Raw genomic sequence first — 23,895 nt, 5'->3', positions numbered from 1 at the left:
CGATTATAAAAGTAAAAATAATTATATTTTAATTTATTTATTGGTTAATTTATAATTACTAGTCCTTTTTATTTACTTTAAGTAACATTTTCTTAACATTTCTGTTAGACAGCCATGTTATTGGCCGACAAAGGTTGAAAACTCGGCTTCACTTATTTGTTACTTCAACCTCGATCGATTCGCTGTTTGCGGGTATCGATGCTTTTGGCGGAAAACATTAATGTTTAAACAATGTTTAAACTTATGTTTATTTATATGAATGTTACAGTGCGTAATAAATAAAATAAGTAACAAAGTAAGTAAGTCGTTTGAATTTTTAAAAGACGGAATACTCGTTAGAGTCTAAAGAACTTCGGTTGGGAAATCGGTTGCCTCATCCAAGTTCTCAACCAGTCTCATGCATCGATACATCAATGTGAGCATTGAAGTTGGCATCCGAGTTAACATTCACATTTCTCTGTTACAAAAAACGTTGTATTTTAATTTCACTTATTTTTAGGAAAAATTGTATGCTTGTAACCCTTCTGTTAGGCAAACTACATATTAACATTTCGATTGGGTAATCGATTTGTAAGCCAAGTTCCCAACCAGGCTCATCGATAGTTTCAATCATCGATACATTGGCATCGATGTCGGCATCGATGTTTGTCCGCCTCTAGCGTGCGATCAGATCGGTTTGAATTGAAAACGAAGCGAAAAAGTGCATGAAACGGTTGAAAGCGGACGAGCGGAAAAGTGAGTGATAGAGTGAGAAAGAAAGAGCAAAAAGCGTGCGGCGTCGGTCGGTAATTTGAATATTTGCTCGATCCTCGAAGAAATACGACAAAATATTGTTCTTTTTTTTGGCATTTTTTTTAATGTTTCAAAACGGAAAATGTCGCCGTCGTCGGGAGAGTGTCTCCTCTTGGTTTACCAAAAAAAGCTTTAACATTTAAAGTTTAAAACTATAAAACACCGTTAGATATATTAAACACTTAAATATATACGAAACAAATTAAATTCCTTTGTTAAATAAATATCCTCAAAGAGAGACCGAAAGAGGAGAGAAAAAGAAACCAGAAGAAGTGAAAAACTGGAAAAGTGGTTAACTGGAAAACTGGATTACAATGGAATGGCAGCGCAGCCGACGTCGCAGTCGCGCACTAAACACTTGGATTTGTTTTTGGATTAACAAAATGCATGCGGTCGCTTCGCTGCCAGCGTCGCTGCATCTGCTGCTGCTGACGCTGGCGTTTGCGAATTTGCCGCACACCGTTCGCGGAACTGGTGAGTAAAGAGGAGACGCCGATAAGAACGAGGGGACACAGCACAAGTCGCGGAAAAAGGGTGGGCGCTAAAACAGGAATTGCAGGGCTCAAGAACACTAAATTGCGGCTTTCATGCAACCAAAAGTGTCTAAAGCTACAAAAAACTGGATGATATTCGACTGGAATTTATAGTTAACAAAGAGAGATTTAGAGGTTTTAGACGACTTACAGGTCTACAAGTCCCAGATTCCACTTGCGAAACATGAATTCCAGGGTCTTATTACGGTTCTGGTACACCAAACTATAACTTGAAACACCATTAAGCTGTAGACTCTTATACTTTATTGGATAGATTTAAAACCAATTCCCAGATCTTAATCAATCCTAAATTACGGTTGTAATTGCATTTTAAGGACTAACCACTATATATGTAGCTTGCTTTGTATGGTATAATTAAACGTAACTGAAATCAACTCCACTCGCGTTTTATACTCTTTGGCCACTGTACCTGTAATTTTCTAGCGCTTTTTCGCAATTTTTTATATTTTCAAATGGATTAGAATAAAAAAAACGCAATTTGAGTACGCTAATGAGAAATGAGTAAACCCTTTTTATGTTAAAAAAAATTATGTAGATTTTTTTAAAGTTTTGACATACGATTTTGGTATGAACAAATTTATAAAATAAACAACCCTCAATATTAGCCTGGAATCTCGTGGTTATTAAACTGATCTTCCAAGTTTAGGTATTCGCTATACAAGTTCTAAGCCGCCGCTCAATTATGCCTCGTATTTCCCCTCATAAATCCTTTGAAATAATAGTACATAAATAGAAATAAAAATAGTTTTTAACTTTTTGAATGTGTAAGCCCAAAAAATACAGTTTTCTAAAGTTCTACAGAAGACTTTACCCTTTAAATACATTTGAACGTTTTTAGCTAGGATGGATAGAGTTGGAACGGTCTTGTAAGTTGTAACAGTAAACTTGCTTCAATTTTGTCCACAAACAAATTTTTTTAATCGTAATGTTTTAATGTTTTATTTGGGTCTTAAGTCAGATTTCTACTATGACAGTCAACTAAGTAATTCATGATAGTAAGCAATCAAAAGTACCCTTTTAGCAAATGGTTAAGGTAACATTTCTTAACAATATGTATAGAAAAAAATGTCTAAATATGCCGGTGAGAAAAAAAAAGGTTATTAATATTCTTTTTGAAAAGTTTACGCCCCATTTGCTCCAATCCAAGTTTATTCAACTTTCGGCGATCGAACGCCTGCATTTAGCCAACAATTTAGGGTTTTATTTTTTGCAGGTTTAATGTGGCACGTAACGGTTTCGGGGATCAAAAATAAAAAAATATAAAAAAAAACAACAAAAACAACAAAAACAATAAGAACAACCAACAAGCAACCACCACCACCGCATTCGATTTCATCATATCGGGGCAGAAGGGACAGGGACTACTATATAGCATATAGAATAAACGACAGCTGGGCTCCTGGAGCCAAAAGTGAAACAGCAGGAACAGGAGCAGGAGCAGGAGCAACCCCTGAATCCTGGCATATTGCACATGCGCGTCCTTTTTGCTGCTGCTTGCTGAAAGATCAAATTACGATATGCAGTGAGCGTGCGAGCGAGCGGGATGGGGCATCATCGAGCCGTGAAAGAGAGAAAATATAGTCGAGTATCGCGCTTCAGATACTTTTGTATCTTTTCTGCCTGCCCTAGCTCTGCTCCCTTTTGAATGCCTCGTATTTATTTCTCTCTCTCTCGCTCGCTCGCTCTTTCTCGCTCAGCTATTTCCTGTATATCCTGTGTGTGCACCCCGAAAATACAAAAACAAAAAAAAAATAAAATAAAAACCAAAAACACATTTCTTGACTTTCGTAAGTCACGCACACGGCGGTGGTTCCTTAATTAGCCCTCGCCTAGACTTCAGTAAATACTATATAAATACTATATAACCCATGCGCATAAAGTCGGTATATAGCGATCCATAGCCAACATGCCCATGGTTATGGGTCGTAAAATGTGCATTTTATGATCGGAATGGATGGATCATCCACATAAAGTTGCAACTAAATTTAATGGCAATAAAATTAAAGGGGAAGAGAGCACTCATATTGAAGGAATATATCGCTTTAAACTGAGGATCAACTGGCGGATGAGGGTAGTACTACCTAGATTTACAGCTGGGAAATATATGTAACCTTTAAAATTGTACATACTTGTACTATTTTTGCAGTCGAAAGCATACCACAATACAAAAATTAGGAAACTTTTATAGGTCCTTAATAACTCAACATACGGCTCACAAAAAATATTATGACTACGGCATTACAAAATACAAAATTATGTTCAATTCAACTAAGGCAGCTAAGTTAACCTTCTAAATATTGTAGGATCAATTAAAGTTCGACTAGAAATCGTGAATAAATTATTGATAAGTTATAATAAAGTATGCATAAAATGATCATTAAGAACAGCTTAGACAACATTCTTAAAGCAACAAAGTAAGAGGTAAACTCAAGTAAATAATTACAACAAACAATAATATATTGCGCCAGCAAATGATCTAGCGATCGATAACAAAAAATGTCTTCATAAGTGTCTTAAATAAAATGCAAATATTATGAATAAATCTTAAGTTCAAAGCAATGCAGATAATATGTATTAATTAAGGTGAATCACTCATTTATTACACCCAAAATAAAATCCAAAAATCAGGCCAATTCTCACGACTTCAAAACCCTTTTCCAAGGACGCGCGGCACTTAAAACCCCCAGATTATTGTGAAAGTCTCTCTTTTATTTCGGCGTCTCAATTAATTTCGAGACAACCACTTATCGACCATTTACTGTCGCATTTATTAATTAATCGACACCGCCGACGTTGGCCCAAATAACAAAAAAAAAAAAAGAAAAAAGTATCACTTAAAAATATAACTTTCCCATCAGTAACTTAAGAAGACTTAATTAAAAAAACGGTATATGAAATCGGCTAATTTCTCAAGTGTTAAATCTGCTGTTACTCCTTGCCTTTCGCCTGGTCAAAAACCAAAAAAAAAAACCTGTAAGTGATAAAGTAAAAAATCAAAAAAAAAACAAAAAACCAAAAACAAAAAAAAAGAGAAGTGGAATCTTGTTGCCTGGTCGGTAACTTGATATGGCATTGGATATAAGGCAGAGCAGTTCCGTTCCAGACGATCCCGATCCCGATGGCGATGGCGATGGCGATGGCGATCCCAATGCCGATGCCGATCCTGTTTTTCGGGACACACCTCGAAACCAGAATTGGCAAGGTTTTCAGGTAGAATTTTGTTTGCCAATGTCTACTTTGCTCGCTTCTTTGCTCTCCGGAAATCCACAATGCTTTTTTATTTTTATTTTTATTTTTGTATTTGTTTCTTTGCTTGCACACTGATTTTTTGTGATTTTCTTCGCTTTGCTGATATTTGTTATTTGTTCCCATCGTCATTGCATAAACATGAAATTCATTTTCCCAGCCCATCTCTCCTGTTGACAACTGCTTTCCAAGCCAAGTTTTGTCTTGGGAAAATGCCTCAAATGGCTAGGCATCGGCGATGCGATGCGATGCGATGCGATGAATTGAGGTTTTCATCATCTATTCCCTCTCCACATGTGTGTATGATTTGCTGGTCAAACTAATTATGAAAACAGTCAGTATGTGTCGGTGTGTCTGCAATTAAATCCGCTTTGAAAAATCCATGGATTGTGTATGGATTCTAAATCTCAACTCTCCACTCTCCACTCTCCACTCTCCGCTCTTCGCGGCCTTTATTGACTTTTAATGATGGCCAGGCGAATTAGTGCGCCCTGACTTACTCTTTCTGCCATGGCCAGTTTAATGAGTTTTCTTTATGGCCAGGCCAACACACACACACACACACACACACACTTTAAGACCAGCAGATACAGGTACCACACACACACACACACAGATACAGGTACGGTTTGAGCCAAGACGACGAGATACAAGATACACACAAACAGACGGACGCACTGACCGAACAAGTTTTTAGTTTTTTTTTTTCCTTTTTATTTTTCTTTCGTTTTCTTCTTTTTTCTTGGGTTTTCTTGGCTGGTCTCTTTGGTCTTCTCTCCTTTGTGTGGCTTGTTCTTGAACGCGAATGCGATCGCCAAGTAGAAGTATCTGAGAGATACAAGAAAAAAAAAAATAAAAAAAAGGCTGACAACCTCAGAAGAACCCCTCCTTTCGACCCAGCCCCGCCCCTTTACCCTGCCTTCTTCGCCCCCCAAAGCAACCAACAGCAATTTTTATAGATATTACCCAAAGTGTCTTGTCTTGTTTGGTTTGGTTTGGTTTGGTTTCTCTCCTTCGCTTTTCGACCCGGTCTCTTTTTGTCTTCCTGGCTTTTGGGCTTTTAGGCTGGGCCCCTGCCACGCCCCCACCCCCCCCCTCCTGGGTTGCCCCCGCCCCTGCAAATCCCCCTTTGCAATGCACGCTATGTTGCCATGGGATCTGTTCCGATTCTCTTATACAAGCAGCACGCTCTCTCGTTTTGTCTTCGAAAAGTGGGAAATCGGTTGGAAAACGTCGATGTTAATGAAAATACCTGTGTGTTGTCTAAGCTTCGATTAAAACTAATCTGCCTGGCGGTTGAAAATGCTGATAAATTGGCGGATAGTATTTTCGCTACCACTTTTATAAACAATTAAGCAGTAATTTATATTTGACATACAAAAGTCTTAAACAGACTATGAAAATGCTAAAGAATTCGGGAGTTATATTTTTGGTTCATTGCGCTATAATAAATAATTTTATATAAATAACTTATTTAAGGCTTAAAAATTAATAGGGACAATTCTTTAAATTAAATGGTTTACAAAGAGGGTGCCCTTAATATTGCGAATCTTTAGAAGACAATCCTAGGTTGCAATCTCTTATGATTAATAATACAAATTTCCTGTAGTCGAAGAAAACTAATTAAGATATTTGCGAAATTTATGGGTTCAATAACCTAGCCATAGGAATTTTTTTAAATGTAATTTGATGATAAAACTTAAAAATAATTGTAAACATGTTTTTGGGCAGTCAAAAAGAAACCGAATAAACACAAAATAATTAGAAAATTGCTGTTACATGCTGTGTTGAATAAAATTTCTTTTTCTTTGCCCTGGTCTTGGCATTAAAGAAATTTACGATTTCCTGGGCAAACGCAATCAGTTGGCATAGAAACTTCTTGGCCAAGCTGGCTCTGTCGCCCCGTCTCTTTCGCTCAACCCATAGGCCGTCTCTTTCCCGTCTTCTATCCTGTTTTGGAGGAGGCAATGAAAAATGACAATCATCATTATATACACTTGAGCGGATCGACGACAGTCGCCGATCGTGTGCTCGTCGTCTTCTCAAGTTGAAACTGAAATTGCTCCGACTTTGTCTTTTCTACCTTCTCCTTTCCGTTCCGTTCCGTTCCTTTCCTTCTTCTTCTCCTCCTTTTTCATTGTCTTCTCTTTATCCGCCTCATTCTCCCATCTTCCTCCTCATGTGCGTGTTTGAGAATCATCTGTAAAGAGGAAGAAATAGAGATCGGTGCAAGCTGAAGTGAGTGGTTGACTTTAAGAGATGCATAGATACTTTGGCTTGCATAATAATAACAATAATGATCGGTGGTCGAGGGAAAACGCACTGCCAAAAGATACGGGATGATATGACCGAAAGATACATCTTCATGGTGGTCTATAAGAGCCTAAGAACCTTAAAAGATACACTCAAGCAGCATTAGCAAGGAATTGCGCATCGTAAAGAGATGCGATTCTTGCACAGTAATAAAGATATATGTAATGCCTAAGACTAGTTTTGATTGCAATCTATGTATGTTTCTTATTCCCCTTAAAGATCGGTTGCTAAAAATGAGTTAGATATTTTGGTAAACCATTAAGATACTTATTAAAGTAGATACAATGTAAAGTAACTGGATACCATGAAAGATACTTAAAACAAAATAAAAAGGTATCTTTAAGACTGCAGGACACACAAACACGGAGATAAACACATGCTTCAAGCTGCCACTTGAAAATGCATCTCAAATTTCAAGCATCTGACAGTTGTTGGCTCTAAAGTACTTAAGATGCTTTTCGAGTCTCAAGGAAATACGAAAAAGGATGTACTTTGTTTTGGCTGAAGTTACCAAAACAATTGAGAAACTTTAAATAGACAAAGAAGCTTTTTTTTTGATATAAGTAATTGAAAGAAATTCTGGGTAATGTTAGATTCAAGTACATATTAATAACAACAATTACATTTTTAGGTCTAACATCTAAAAACGAATTTGGTTGTCTAAAAAACCTATAACATATTTTTACAACCAAATTATATAGAAAGAAATTGTCTTGACAATATCTATAAGATAGCTTTTCAGTTGAATCCCAGAAGCAACTTTTCAGTTGAATTTTAAGCAACTTATTTAGTGCTCCTTAAGCTGTATCTTTTATGCAACGATCATTAGCGTCTTGGTTCCACTTCAGCCGAACGATCACTTAGCATTGATTAGGCATATCTTTTGGATGCATCTATTGAATTTTCAGCCTCTTTCTCTTTGACTTTTCCCTTAGCACATTTGCATAAGGCCACCATTCCGTGCGGCGCCAGAAGAACTAGCATTTCTTTTTGTGACAAATTAACAGTCGCAGAAAGTAAATATGAATCGAACTCGAACTCGAACTCGAACTCTGCCTTCTTTCTATCTTCCTCTTTTTCCAAACTTAAACTAAACATTCACACGCTGGTTTGTTGTCTGCCGGAAGTGTTAAATGCTTCAGTTTATTTAAAGTACACAAGCGGAGTAAAAGAGAGACCGAGACTCCATACAATATCACTCATATGCCATTATTTTTATGGATTTTCGAGCGACAACAACCCTTTTGTGTGTGCGCCTGCGTGGCCTTTTTTCAGTTTGGCGCGCATTTCCTTCAGCCTCGACCTTTTGAACTCCAACTCGCTCTCTCTCTCTCTCTCTCTCTGCGTTTTTTTTTATTTTCCGGCGAGGGCGGATTTTGTCAAAGTGTCGCATATGTTTTCAAGTGCACTTCAATTACCAAAAAAAAAAAAAAAAATATATGTACATATATATAAATTTATATAGATTACTTACAACTGCAGCTGTGTGTCCTTTCCTGAGGGCTGTTTATCACTCATCCCTCCCTCCAAAACGTTTTCCACCCCCTTCTTATCATGCACTCAATTACATCGTCGGGTAGGTCAATTATTCTCATAATATTATCTTTCATTTGGCTAAGCATTATGCTAATCATCCGAGCTTCTCATGTGGGAAAATAAAATGCGAGTCGGTGAAAAACGGGGGAAAACAAGTGATGATCATCAAGTGGAAACAGCGCTCAACTGTGAAAAGTTTTGCTTGCCACTTGCAAATAGGGTTTTTATTTACTTTCATTGTAAATTTTAGTACAGAAATAATTGTTAAATATAATATTAAAAAACAAAATTATGTTGGTGAACTCTATTTAATGGCTTGTTTTCAAATAATAGTAAGTATTTAGCTTGTTTTTATATTGTATTCTGTTTTATAAATATCAAAAGTATTTTTAACAAACATTTTTCTTGACTTTTTACTTCAACGCAGTTTATTTATCAACAAATTCAAATACAAGTCTTATTGAGAAATCAATCAGGGAATCTATAAACTACACTCTCAGGCACTTCCTCTAGGTTATTTCGCCCCTTACAAAATCGACTAATCCAAAATCTATTTCAACATATGTTGCAATAACCATTTCGTAGACCGCAAAAACCACAAACTTCCTCCCCCATTTGCTCCAAAACTGTGCGCATGAATGGGGAAAACAGTGGCGGGGGTAAAGGGTTTATGATAGGGAGGAGCATTGGAGTTGTGTTTTCTATTTCTATACTTTTTTTTTGCTTCCTTTTTTTTATTTTTTCTATCGACGACGACAGTTGACTGTGGCCTATTAATCTATCAAAAAGCTACAAACGCTTCGGACCAACAAAAGGGGTTAGCTGAGATAGAGATAGAAGGAGGAAAGAGATGGCTAGAGATGGTGTGAAAGAGACGGACAGAAGAGGGGGTTTGTTAGAAAGAGAGAGCAAAAAGACAAAATTCCATGCCACATAACCCAAAAAGACCAAAAGAAAGAGCGAGACCGTGTTTCTTTGACGTCGGTGGTTCCCACACTCGTTTATTCGTTTTACGACTTGCCCCTGCTCCACGCCCCCCAAACGCCCCACCGCCCCTGTTGTGCCACTCCCCCTCCTTCATCGAGCCCCATTTTGCTACTCGCTTCTCCAGCGATCTCGGCTACTTTTTCATTAACACTTTACAATCTTTCCGCATTTTGTTGCCTGCTGCTGTTGTTACAACGCCTCTGCATGCCGCTCATTTTCCAATGCCCTCGCCATCTTCTATACATTTACAGCCATGGCCAAAATAATGTGTTTTATTTGCTAGCAAAAAATTATATTGCTTATGAACGTGCTTTTAAGTGTAAACCAATATAAAATAAAAATTGCTTAGCATTTTAATATCGATGCATCATTATGAAGTCCACAATGATAACGCTCAGTAATTTTTTTAATAAACATTATCTAAATAGTAAATCAAGTAGATTTTTGGTTTTTAAATTACATTTTTAGATAAAAGCATTAACGGCAATATCGATAATAATACCAATATTTTTAAAAATTTTTTCCAAACGTTTTCCCCACTATTATTTTTGCCACCGCTGTACTTCTTTCTAACCAATTTTCTACTTGCCATTACACATTTATGTAGGCAAAGTATTTATTTATTGCTGGCCCCCGCAGCAATTTGTGATCATTCGATGAACAATTCCCATAGAAAGAATGATCGTATGATGATCACTTCGTTTTCTTTGGAAGCTTATCACTTGTTGCAGTTTTTTTTGCGACGCAAATTGTTTATGAAAATGTCTTTTATCATCTTCGCCATACACTTCGAACATGTAAAATGCGCATAAAGAGATGAGCCAGAAGAGATCAATGGCAAATGAAAATACTTGAGAAGAATACAAAATTGGAAACAAATGATATATTGCGGGGGCTTAAGCGTTCGTAAGCAATCAATGAGCAATTTACACGAATTTATTTCGGCAGCTTAAAAAAGATTCGTTCCAAGAAACTGTTACAGTTTCTTTTGATCGATCCGAAAATATATAATTAAATATTGCCATTAAAAAAATAATTACATCTATTGTTAATGAAACAATTTTGTGCAATCATTTAAATTTAATCGATTTACATAAAGGGCACACTTTGAAGACTAGTGTATGGTATGAATTTCAAAACTACTAGACTATTTTTACATTTGTTTAAATCAATCAAATTTCATTAAGCTTCCGGACTTTTTCTGGTCCATTTAAAATTCGTGGCGAAACAGTCGCCTAATAAAAATCATGAATGAAGCCTGAGAACAAACCGAGTTTAGATAAGAAATTCGCCCAACGGAATAGTGTATGGATATGCGATAAGGCCGTTAAAGATTCTGGTCTTTCAACCCAGTTTCCGATTTCATTCGCAAGTCAATTTATCTTTCTTATTGCACGTGTGCCCAAAACATTATAATTTGCACTCTACTGTTTTCTCTCCTTTCATAATTAGAATTCGTGTAAGCATTAATTTCTGTTGCTATTTTATTTTATATCTCCACTTGCTGACATTCTTGTTGATATGTTTTTGTTTTCTATATTTTTTTTCCTAGAGAAAAGCGTGAGAAATTTTTGGCCGTGGTTTGTTTTTTTCTTTTTTTTATTATTTTGTTGTTGGTGTTTTTCTTGTTTTAGTTTGGTGTGGTTTGCTTTTTGTTTTAGTTGTCGCAGCTGTTGTGTTGTTGCTTATTATGCTGATAGCGTTTGCTACTTTTTCATTGTTGCTGTTTTTTGTTTTTTTTTCGTATGTGGTAATGCGAAAATTTAAATTCGATAAGCGCCATTTATAAAGAAAAAATCCGCGGAGATATTTCATTATTGTCTTGGCTTCCCTTTTTTGTTGTATTTATTTGTTTGATGTATGTAAATTGTTTTTTTTTTTTTTTTTTTTTGGGTAATTACAAGTGGTTCATTGATCGCTTTATGGAAGAGATTTGGCTGGTTAACAAAAAAAAATGTCAATTTACCATTTTAAGTAAACCTTTTTTTGTCTTATTATTTCTGAAAGATAGTTATGAAATATTAGTTTTAATAGTTATCCCAAAAATTGATAAATTTGTATCGATATGAAAAAAAGTTTAAGCCCAAAATCACAACCGAATAATACACTCTTTCAAAAAATGGAATAACTCGGTTTTATTACATGCAACATTGACTGTCGTTTCCATGCCATTTTCATCGATCAATATCACGGATATTTGCAAGTCACAGTCACGCCTGCTTCATCGTTGATTGTGAAATGTCGTGACTTTGAGAGATCCCCCCGATTTGCTGCCCCTGCCAGTCTCTATTACACATATCGTTGAGCAAGTTTAATTAGGTCTTAACTCGGTTTGGGCCAAGTCAAGCAATTAACAGCTCATTTGTCGGCACTGTTGGAAAAGCGAGTAAGCGGAAAAGCATGTGCAGGCAGGCATCTGTTTAAACGGCGCATAAATACCGGCCAAAACAATTCCACACAATTTTGCTCCACGTTGATTTTACATGTGTGGTAAATCACACGCAATAAAAACAAATGCCCAGATAGGTATAAAAACCAAAAAAAAACTACTTGAAAAACTGAAAATCTTTTCACGCTCTGTCGATGAAGCGTTGAGTGCTCATGCCATCCCTGTCTTTCTCGCCTCTTGCCGGCAAATTAATTAAACAGAGTCATAAGCCCCGGCCACACCTCTCGAAAAACCCATTTAAGCTCTGTCCCCATTTGTGTGATCTTTACCTGGAATTTGTATAATTCAATTTCAGACATTTTGCCCAGTTTGGATAGCAACTTTGCCTCACTTATTCCTCATGCAGTCCACGTAAAACACATATACATTTTACCAGCATTTAAAATGGTTAATTTCCTTAAAAAACATAATTTATTTAGGAACCTAAACCCAAATAAACTATTTAACAGAAAAGAATACAATCAAATTTTGAAACTTAATATTATTTCTCAGTTTTACAATACTTAATTATTAATTATAAAATTGTAAAATTTTTTAAATATTTAGAGAACTACAAACTTATCAAATCAGCAGATTTAAGAGGCTGCACCCACAACTGACAATGCGTTTTATTTATATTTTTTCCTCTTTTAGAGTTGTACCTTTTTTTTGCATCTGCTTTTTTTTTACACTAATTGGGGTCAATTAGTTTACAAACAAACGCACACACTCGCGGACAAACGAAGACAATCAAATGCAGAGCAACATCTGAGAGCATGCTGCAATAATTTTTTCTTTTTGCATAAATTTCTGCAATATTGTGCACACATTTGGATTGTGACTCAATTTGGAGTTATCTCTTTTTTTTTTTGTTTCCTTCACTGCTTTATTTATGTATTGTCATTAGCAAGTTAATCAGGCATATATACATACATATATCTGGGGTATCTTTGGGATTTATGCCACGTCTTGTCCACAAGCCATCGATCATCAATGTTTAAAGGAGACGACAGACAGTGAGCGAAATTATGGAATATATTACGGACAGTACAAAAAAATATAAAATTACTATTAATCTTATAAAATACGTAAACAAAATTTACAAAGGATTTTAAAAATAACGAATTACAAGCCTTAAAAATATTTTTATAAATAAATATTTTGAAAAAAAAAACAAACTATATTGAAATACAATTCTTAGTAAAACCGTTTGAAAAATAATACTTAATAAAATGAATTAAAAATCAGCCAATAAAAAACTGAAATATATTTCTTGGAAATTGTCAATTTGTGCATTCAATTGGCGCTTAACTTAAACCTTTTTGCATTTGATATATGCTTGTGTATGCAAGGCGGTACAGTGGCAGTCCATTGTGCTAGTGTGTGTGTGGACACCCTCCAGATACACCCCCACCCCCTTGGCAGACAAAGCGATTTATTTATCTCCGCCTGTCGGGGGCAATCAAAACTTATTGTCGTCGCCTCGAACCGAAATGAACCGAGCCGCATGGAATTCTGAGTTGAGTTCAGTTGAGTTAGGAACCCCTCTGCTTTCTTTTTTATTTATTTTTGTTGGTTTATTTCAGCGCAGGAAATCGCCACACGCCCAATTAGCAAACAAAATATACAGTTGAGCGCAAAATATTAGCAAAGAAGGTGTGAAAAGTGCTGAGAAAAGCAATTCAAGTAAATGAATGCAAGCAAATCATTTTCCTTGAGTAGTAATGGATTCTTAATGAAATACCAAAAGCTTGTCGATACTTATGCCATAAGACTTTTACCATAATTTTAGTTTTTAGTCTATAACAATATAATAAAAACTTTTTAAATGGTTTTAAATACTAAACATATTTTTTGAAATCTCATTAAAACTATTTTTTTTTTTTTTTTGTTAAAAACCCACTAATATTTTGAGCCCATCTGTTCATAGCTAATATTTTTTTTTTGGATCACAGAACCTGGAGAGGTGAAGTGAAATTGGGGGGATTGCCTGTTTGCGGCTTCGTTTGTTTAATTTCGTGTGCCAGATATTTTTCAATGGAATAAGCATAATTTTTGTGTGCCTTCTTTTTTTTAATATTTCATTTTATTTTCAGTGTGTGTGTGTTTTTTTATGCATAATAATAATTTGATTTGATTGCACAAGTTTCAGTTTCTTATCCAACTACTTTTCTGCAGCGCTGGGCAGTTCAAGTGCAGTGAACTTTTTGTCTGTGATTGGCAACAATGATGATGATAATGATGATGAAGACGGTGACTTTGACATGCCGCCCGTTTGCCCTTAAAAGGCAGATACATATACGATCTCCCGATCTTCTGCAAACAGAACAAGAATGTTTTCCACTCTTTTCCCCTGCCAGTATTTCTTATTTTTTTCTTCTTTGCTTTGCAACGAAGAGGCATGTTAAGTAGACATAAATGGGCGACAAGTTAGCATGATCATACAGATATGGCGGACAGCTTTGGGGGCGGGTCAGTTGAGAAGTTGTCTATTACAATTTATACAAGATGTATTGGTTGGTAAAAGCTGAGAAGCTTTTAAGTAATGACCATATTTTCAAAACTCATTAGAAAGACAACATAAAATTGGTATAGTAAAGAGAAAACTAATTTTATTGGGTATTGTTATATTTAGTGCGGCGAACAACAAAAAACTAAATTTAATGCACAAGCTTAAAATATTTATAAGTGTTATTTTTATAGCTCCAAATTTGTTAAACTAACAACCTTAAATTGTTTTAATCGAAATAAATATTCTTTTTATATAAACTAAAAAAAAAAGGATGATTATTTAATAAAGATTTAACACAGAACAATTAACAATCTCATACAAATAATAACAAATATGGTTGTTCAAATTAAAATGAAGTTGCACTTTACTTTCAGATATTTTTAAAACAAAGAATATATTTAATTTACCAGGTTTTATATGTTTTTTGGGTGCTATGTTATTTCAGCACCTCTTAAAATGACATGTATATTATCAACCCCAATTAATTATAATCCTTTTTCAATTGTCCTTACAGATACCGCGTTGGTGTCTGTTTCCTGCACAAGTTTGGGCTGCCAGAATGGCGGCACCTGCGTCACACAAAACAATGGCAAAACCTACTGCGCGTAAGTAAAGTTCGAGACATAAATATAGGGAATATTAGACTGATGCGATAGAGAGAGGCGGCGTGGCGTGGCGTGGCGTGGCATTAGCATATGTCAATCAAGAGCTCATCAGCTTCAAGGACAAGGGATTTTCTGTGCACTCTTTTTAATTTAACTCGAAATTCGTCTAGACAAAGGAGGGAAGTTGTGTTGTTTTGGCCAGACAAAAGCGCCCGCACAATCTTCGGTCTCTCGAATCTGCGGTTTCCAGTCTGCAGTCTTCTGCAGTTCCCCCAATCGCCAGTCTTCAGTCTTGAGTCTTCAGAGTTGAGTCTTCTACAGTCCTCTCCCCGGCGGATCGAATCAAATCGGGCTCGTTGTCGAGCGACATTCCTGGCAAATCGGTTTGAACCTAAACGAGAGTCTGGGAGTCTCTGGTTCGTGCCTTTAGCCCGGTTCGCATGATTTTCACTCGCCTCGTATCTCGTATTTCGTATTTCGTATTTCGATTTTTGTATTTTGTTTCCTCCTTCGTGTATTTGCTGTCTTTTATTTATTTATTTATTATTTCTTTCTTGACTTTTGTGTTTTTTTTTTTTTGTTTTTTGTCTATTTCTCTGTTGTTGTCTCCGCAATAAATCAAATGCGGCCCAAAACAAACGGCACGTACGCAACGCATAACTCCGTTTGAGTTATTATAAATAGAGAGTCTGGAGAGTCGGTGAAACGATCGGCTATATCCATATATTTTGACAGACTGTCGTCAACAATTTTTACGAGTCTGTGAAGCGGGCCGACCAAAAAAAAAAAAGAAAAACACCAACCTACATGGCATAATTAAAAAACTCATTGCAAGAACGCACACAAAAAGTTGAGATCGAATTGCATTCCAGCCAGGTGGAGACGCACACTCATGCTTAAACTATTTTTCCAGCGATCGAGTTTTATTTTAGGTTTAATTTTGTCGCATACCTTATGAGTCAACAGTGAGATAAGGAAAACATATCTTATTGTCAACTTAAAAATTTAGTTAAGAGGAGTAACTGTTAACTATAAGTATTTGTTTTTTGCTAGTCAAGAAATTCTTCTTTAAAATATTTTTTTTAAAGCTAATAGACAAGAAATGAGAAAGTTTTTCTGTTCCTAAAAAATGTTGTAAGTCAAAAATCTCAACCAACGATTAGCCAACAAAAATTGTAAAATCAACGAATTTCTAAAAACCTCCTCTCATATTTCGCGCTAAATATTCATTTTGATTTACCCTTATTGATGTTCGTTTCGGCTCATTGACTCATCAAAAATAAAAGAAAAAAAAATAAGCAGGGAAGAAAAAAGCAGTTTCATACATCAAAAGAAATTTCCGCCAAAAGGGGGGCGCGCTGAGGGGGCGTGGCCCGGCCCGGCCCGGCCAAGAGATGCTGCTCATTAACATGTCATAAACCGCAAGAAAGAAACTCTGTTTTTTTTTTTTTTTTACCGCTTTTGTGGCACTTAACCGTTTGCCCACAGTTTGCCATATAAATCAAACTCATTGTTCTGAGATGGCAGAGACAAAATTGAGCCAGACTACATGACATTTGACATGAGGAGCAATGCGAAAATGTTTCGTCGTGGTCCAGTCAAAAAATGAAAACCAAACTCTGTTGCTCTGTTGGCAATCAAGTCAATTAAACAAACAAGCTGGCAGGCGGAAAAGCGATCGTAAAAGCCAAGCTTTTTGGCCGCCACAGAGAAAAGCAGCCAGAAAACAACCAGAGCAATTCCAAATCAAGACAATGTGGTAAATGGATCAGCATGGATCAACCGAAAACGATCCGAGGATCAGTTGGCCATAAGGCCGAAACAAAAAATCAGCTCTAATAGCTCAAGCTCAAGACAAAAGTTCAAAGCGATCTTATCGCCAAATCCGAAATAAAAAAAAAAATGTCTTAAAGAAAGAGAGGCCACATATACACATGGCCATTGGCTTGATCGTGCCTTTGATGATCATCGCAGCAAAACCAAGGCAAGGCAACCGAGGAAAGATCTAAAAGCTAAAGGCAGAAAAAAAGCAAAATAAAATAACCCACGGATCCCGAGATCCAAGAGTCTGCACAAAACTATATAAACGAAACACAAACAACGAATGAAAAAACAAACCAAAACCAAAACCAAAGCCAAACTGGCATCGGCGGCATCGCAGTATTAGGCTAAGAGGCAAGCGCTTTTATGTAATTGCCCAAAGATAGTTGAAGAAAGAGCGGGCTAAAGGATCGGTTGACATGTGGAGTCTCTTTATAGAGAGATTGCGGCAGGGGGTTTCCCCTAGAAAACTCTGTTTACAACGAACGCCAAGATCTCGGCGATCAGAAAAGGCAAACTGATCAGCCATTGAAACTGTTGTACTATTTTAGAATACAAACAAGATCAGGTTGAATTGATTGTGGCACTAGATTTAATGAGCAAATGCGATCTATCTAGCTAAACATTTTAAAATATATTATTAATAACATTGAATAGAGAAAGATTTTTAAAACTTAACCAATAAAAACATTTGATTTAGAAAAAAACATAAATGGGTCTTAATTTTTCAGGAATCAACTAATCAGTTATAACTTAATTTATTTTAAAATTAAACGTAAAAAAGAAAGGTGTAAAAACTGTAAAAACCATGTAAAATCGATTTAAATTTGTAGTCCAATCAAATTATCTTTAAATTTGTTTGACAAATTGAATTAAATCGAAATAAAGCATTATTCTCAGGCGTATTTGATCTTCAGAAAGTGAATTAACCGTCGAGTGAGAAAAGTTCGTTGCCTAAGTCTTTTGTTTTCAAGACATCACCTGTGTGTGTGTGCGTGTTTCTAAATGCTCACACACACACACACACACACACACTCACAGCAGGGGAATAATTTACGTTTTTATTTGAACTCTTGGCTCACACGCTTTGCACTTGAAAATGTTCTCTGCTTTCTTCTACCTTTCCTTTTTGCCTCTTTCCTCGTTCTTGTTCTTGGTTTTGTTCTTTTCATTTCTTTTCTTGTCTCGCCTTTTCTTTTCTGCTCGAAAAGTGAAAAAAGGGGGAAAAGCATTTCCAGGCTGCAATTACTTTAATTAACTGATCATTAAGCACATTGGCCATGGGGCTCGATGCTCTATGCTCTATGGTCTATGGTCTATATGGTCTGGAAATGACAATGGAAAAGCCAACTTTTCATCTGTGCTGGGATGACACATTTAATTTGCAGCCGCCATTTTTATTATATATATATATATATATATATATATAAAAATCTCTTTCTTTATATATGTGTACATCCTTCGGATGTTAAAAAAAAAGAAAAAACTTGTTTGCAACCTGCTCTGATTGCTTTTCTGTGTTACACAAGCTCCGAAGAAACGAAACAAGGGTCTTCGAGATGAGGAGAGTTGCGCGGAGTGGTAGTACCATGGGCCCATCCCATGAGATCTTGGCTACCCGAAAAGCGTAGCGAATATTTATTGTGCATTCCGCTTGCATTTTACATTCTTCAAGAGGCCCTTTTGCTCCCTTTTTTTTCTTGTATGTTTATGTGCTCTGTTTTTATCGTATTTTTTATTTACTTTTTTTGTGCTTTTTGTTTTGCAGTTTTATTTTTTTTTTTAGTTTTGCAGTCGAGGCGTTGGCGTACAAAATTCCTTTAGCCAGGTCGTCTCTTTGCCTCTCTCTCTTTGGTCAAATTAAAACGTTTTATTGAAACTCAATTAAGTTGCGCATTCTCACGAAACGCTGAAGATGGTAGACCAACTCGAAGACGATGTTGTTGTTGTTTGTTGATGATGATGATGATGATGGTTGGATGGTTGGATGGATGGTTCAGTTCAGTTCAGTTCAGTTCGGTTCGATGGTGAAGAGAAGATGAGGCGTAGAAGGCAAAATGTTAATTATTCGAATGTGGAATGATGCATTACATAAATCTGAGCTTTGTCTTCTCTCATAACTCAAATGAAAGATTTTCCCAGGCTTGCATCTCTTAATTATGCATATATGAAAATACCTTTTTGGGTTTTTCTTCTACTACCGGCGACAAATCATTTCAACACACATCCACAAGTCAGGCAATCGCATATCGAAGTTTATAACTTGTGGGAGTACCTATTTGGGAAGCCTTTCTAAAACAAAAATTGTATATGTTGGAAGGGATTATAATGTATTAAAATATAGGGAAAACCATACCTCAACATTACAGGGTTTACATTGCTAATTTTATGGATAATAAGTACACATTTAAATTTAGTATTGGTAACATTCATAAATTCCCTAGTTCGAATTTCGATGAGAAAGTAAAAAAGTAATTTTCTGGGAACCCTCTTTAAAATATCTCAAAGCATTTTGTTTATTATAAAGGCTTTGGTCTAAGGTATACCACATACCACAAATTTCATGACTAAACCCAAGTTCCAATGAGTTCAGATGGTCGCTTTTATGATAATGCTCCATTGGTGGTTTTATGTTATCATCAAAAACAGTTAAATTTAAAATTTTCAAATTGACAGCATAAAGATATTTTTTATTAGCGATAGTTTAGATTGATTAACATTTGCATAAAACAAACAAGTTTGACAAAGTGAAACAGCCCATCATTAAACCGTTTTTTATGGCTCATATCTACAAGAAGTTTTTCCGCTTTATTAAACCAATAAAAGCTCATAAAATGGGAGTTCTGTATAACAGAAATTTTCGGGAATGATATCTCCACGTTGTGCAATGGGATATGGTCAGGTATTTTTCGTTACCTGGAAACTGGAACCTGTGGAAATCATTTGACGGACCAGTGTCAGAAAATGCATTTTTTTCTACTTTTTGTTACCTGCTCAACGGACAATGGGAAATCAAACAAAAACCAAACCAAACCGAAGAAGACCTTAAATCTCTTCACAAACAACAGCTGGAAATGGATGGATGGATGGATGCATGGATAGATAGATAGATGTGGTATGTGGTATATATGGATGGAAACAGAACGGAAAGGAAATTTGTTTGGTGTAAAATTTGTTAGTGAGCACGGGGGTCACGCATTTCATTTCATTTCAGCTCAGCTCAGCTCAGCTCAGTTCAGTTCAGTTTAGTGTAGTTCGTTTTTCCACTCTGTCCTCCCTTCTTTTCCCATTGTTCTCGAACAGCTAAGCAAATACCAAATACCAGCAAATGTCTGGGTGAAAGGAAGCGATAGATAAAGGCCCAGGGATAGGGAGAATCGGGCGAGTGATATATACATGTGCACACACATACCGATATGTGTTAGATATGTGTGTTTATACTTTGGGCGTGTTGCACCTGCGCATGGAAAACGAACACACATTTTCACGTGAAAAACACGGCTCAGCAAAAGCCGAAAACGGGAAACTCTGAAAAACTGAAAAACTGAGTGCATGTAATGCGAGAAGTGTGCTCGGTACCCTGAATATTCCCCTTCACTCCTCATTATTCTTTTCGCTTCTCGTTTTTGGCTGAAGTTTTGTTTACCGCGCAGTTAATGTTTTATTTTTTAAGGAAAAACTCAGACAGAGCTTCTTTAAGAAATAAATTATAAAATCTACTTGTATAAATTATATGATCATGAAGTCGTAGAATCAAATATTAGTCAAATTCAAAGATTATTTGTATGTCAAAAGATCAAATGCCTATTAACAATGCTGATATTTCCGAAGTCAAAGTTTAGAAACCATTAAAAACGCGCAAAAACAAATCGGGGGTTTTCCATACCAATGAAAGATTAGCAAAATAGATTGATTGGGATCAAAGCTTAATCGAGTAGTGATAAAACAAGATTAATAAGAGCCCCTACAAAGAATGCCTTTCATAATTACTTTGAATCGGACAAACTTGTCCAGTCCAACTAATTGGTGTCCTATCAGCTAATTAAGCAAATGGGATCACACAAAAAGTGACTGCGATCTGTGAAAAACTGTCTGGGGAATATTTGTGCGGCGATAAGCAGTTTATTTGTTGTCAGGCCAAATCCCCCCAATTACTCCTCAATCGATCCTGTGATATTGTGCTGAGATCAACAGAAAGCTGCATATATATTTGAAAAATATATATGCTTCACATTTACATTTTAATCAAATTTATTTTTGTAGCTTATATTGTTTTATGTTTGCTATGGTCAAAAAGAATATATTAAAACGATGTTCTGTTATGTTTTAAAATTCATTTAAATTTTTGCAATATTTTTTGTATATTTTAAAAACCATGGAATACTTAATTTATTAATAATAGAATTACTTTTGAGCAGTGCACAAGGCGTGTGAATTGCAACTAGGGAAATTAGAGACTCGAAAGACAGACCAGACGTAGAGTCGAGAGGAGTTGTCTTTCGATCTCTGGAAGCCATATATAGCTATAGTAAAGCGGAGTGGTCGAAAAAAATGAAAAGATGAATGATCATCGGGCGATGACATTAAATCATTTGCTTATGAGCCATGAGTCTATGGCCATACCGCCGCCCCTCATCTAGCCCAGAAATTCATAATCCATTCGATACGAGCTGCTGTGGTTACCCATTCAATCGAACGATCGTGAGAAGCGAATATACATATATAAAATATATCTATGTATATTTCATTTTCACTTCATGCAGTTATGATTGTGAACAATTTCTGTACCGATCGCCGACCGCAAATTGAGTTGGAAGCGGAGATACGGATGCAGATACAAATGCTGAGATGCAGATACGGATACAATGATCTGATCCGATCTGAGGTAGATTAGCGTTGGCTTTTCTCACGACTGATTTGGGTTTATTAATTTCAAAATAAAATAATGGCTAAATTAGGTTAATTTCAAAAAGGCATTGTGGACAATTTTATGTGCTCTTTAAAATTTTACATTTATAAACTTTTATCTATCTATCTACCGATAAAGCACATAAATATTGTTGGTCAAAAGCATTTATAGTTATACAACTTATTGATCACAAATATATGGTTTTAGGCATTTATAAGATATACTCCTTACCCATTTACCATTCCGTTTCCTTCACGTGACAAAGGTGACTCATTCCCTTTTTGGCCAACTTTATATAGGAGGCTTGGAAGCAGATCAAGGGGGGCATAAGAGGGGTATAATGGGTAGAAGGAGATAAAGCCAGCCAGCAACACACACTAACACACCCAGTAGTGGCTGCCTTGGTTTATTTGCCAATGCGAGTCACGTTTTCTGCCAGCCCTCTCTTTCTGACCCGGTCTATCCCTCTCTCTATTTCGCCGCGAAACAAGTTACGAACAACTTCGAACTCGAACTGAAAAACTCGGCTTGGCCTGGCTATAATTTATATTACATTAATTTTTCCATCCAACAATTTTTCCCTCTCTTTCGGGCAGAAGCAAAAAGCCTGACACCTCATTTGAATGGGGCTTCCCCTTCGCTACTTCTTTGCCTTCTCATCCAAGATTTTGCTGGAGCTTATTTCTCCTTTTTAGAAAGGTCTTATCAGTGGGTTAATATCGGCTAAATACCTATCGAATTCTCTGCCAGATTAGTGCCGAAGAAAGCTTAAAATTTATTTATCAACAGAATATCGGTTTATCGAAATTCTATAAATAATAATACCGTTTTCAGAGCAATAGAATGTATTTTCATTCTTATAAAAAATGTTAAACTTAGACTATTAAATTCTATATTCATACTTATTAGGGCAAATATTAACATTGTTGTATTATCGATTAACTTATCGCGACGCAAAATATATCGATGTCTTTATCAAATAATTATTAAAATTTCCTCATGTTTTAATTATTAATTTTGCGAATAGAAAACCCTTTTCATCATTGTTTTAAGTGTACCAATACACTTCGCCTTTTTTGCTGGCAAACTCTCTAAATTCTCTTTTAAAAATTTGCAAGCTGTCTTCGATTACGATCGACAGACTTTGAGGTTAGGCAGGGCCTCTCTATAGGGGATTGCTACAAATTAATGCTAAATCTAAAGCATTTTCACACACTTGTAACGGGAAGTAAGCAGGCATCGACAAACAAAAAAGGAAAAAAAGGAGAAAAAATAAAGAAAAAAGAAAAAAGAAAAGCAGTTTTTCCTCGGCTTTTGCCACTGTTGCTACTGCTGCTGATTTTGCTTTGCTGGCTGGACCAGCAAACATCCCATCGTCTCTCCATCGCTTTTCAGGTTGGTCAGCAGCCGCCTTAATGATTATTCATTGCTTGTTGCTGGTTGTTCGGTTGTTCGGTTGTTCGGTTCGGTATGTTGCTGCCGTGCTGCTTGATGTTGCTGTTGCCACTGCATCAGCAATGCGTGTAATTTTCTCATTGCAGCGCCGATGAAGAAGCGGCAGCAGCAGCAGCAACAGCGCGGCAGCGGCAAAAAATTTAATATGCAATCAAGATCGCGCACAAATTACCGTACATAAAAATTGTTTTCTCAAGGGAAAAGTAACAACAAAAAGGCCTTAATGTCGTTGAAGAAGAACAACAACACTAAAATCAAGTTGGGAGTGGAGAATCGGCAAAAGAGAGTCGCCAATATGAAGCCCAGATATTGTTCCATCATTGTCATTACCCAACCAATTTGTAGTATTTTTTTTAAAACATTGTTTATGGGAAACTTATTGGAGGGATTTTCTTTTGGCCCCGATTTATGAAATGTCGTGAAAAACTGTGGGATCTTGCTAGAAAGAGAAAAGAAATTTATAAACAAAATAGATAAGAATAGAAGGCATTTCTTATGGTGCTAAATATTTTAATTAATAACTTGGTATTTTACAAGCTAAAGAAATCACCTTTGTCGCGATATCCGATCTTTCTTTCATCTGGATCTCCAACTTGTCCAAATCCAATCCCAATTCAGCCATGTGAAAGTGGTGCAAGGAGCAGCGTTGGGGCGGAAATGGGGCTACTTTGTCAGCTTTAACACTTCGGAGTCGTTGGAGCTGGGATTTATCAGGCGGCGCAGATCTGGGCTCCTGA

At 36.2% G+C, this 23,895-nt stretch overlaps 1 protein-coding gene across 1 annotated transcript in view; it reads left to right on the top strand.

Annotated features, from left to right (window-relative positions):
- Window positions 1-661: 661 nt before the first annotated feature.
- The window catches only part of LOC128260442 (neurogenic locus Notch protein), a 42,650-nt gene continuing 19,416 nt past the window's right edge, over window positions 662-23,895 (top strand). Inside the window, 2 exon segments of the mRNA XM_052993451.1 lie at window positions 662-1,266; window positions 14,883-14,973. Of these exon segments, the coding sequence (XP_052849411.1) occupies window positions 1,107-1,266; window positions 14,883-14,973 (251 nt within the window). The 5' untranslated portion in view covers window positions 662-1,106.

The sequence above is a fragment of the Drosophila gunungcola genome (genome assembly GCF_025200985.1).
Source record: "Drosophila gunungcola strain Sukarami chromosome X unlocalized genomic scaffold, Dgunungcola_SK_2 000023F, whole genome shotgun sequence".
In the NCBI taxonomy this organism is placed as follows: domain Eukaryota; kingdom Metazoa; phylum Arthropoda; class Insecta; order Diptera; family Drosophilidae; genus Drosophila; species Drosophila gunungcola.
Note: the sequence above shows the minus strand (reverse complement) of the source record. Positions and strands in the feature narration are given on the sequence as shown.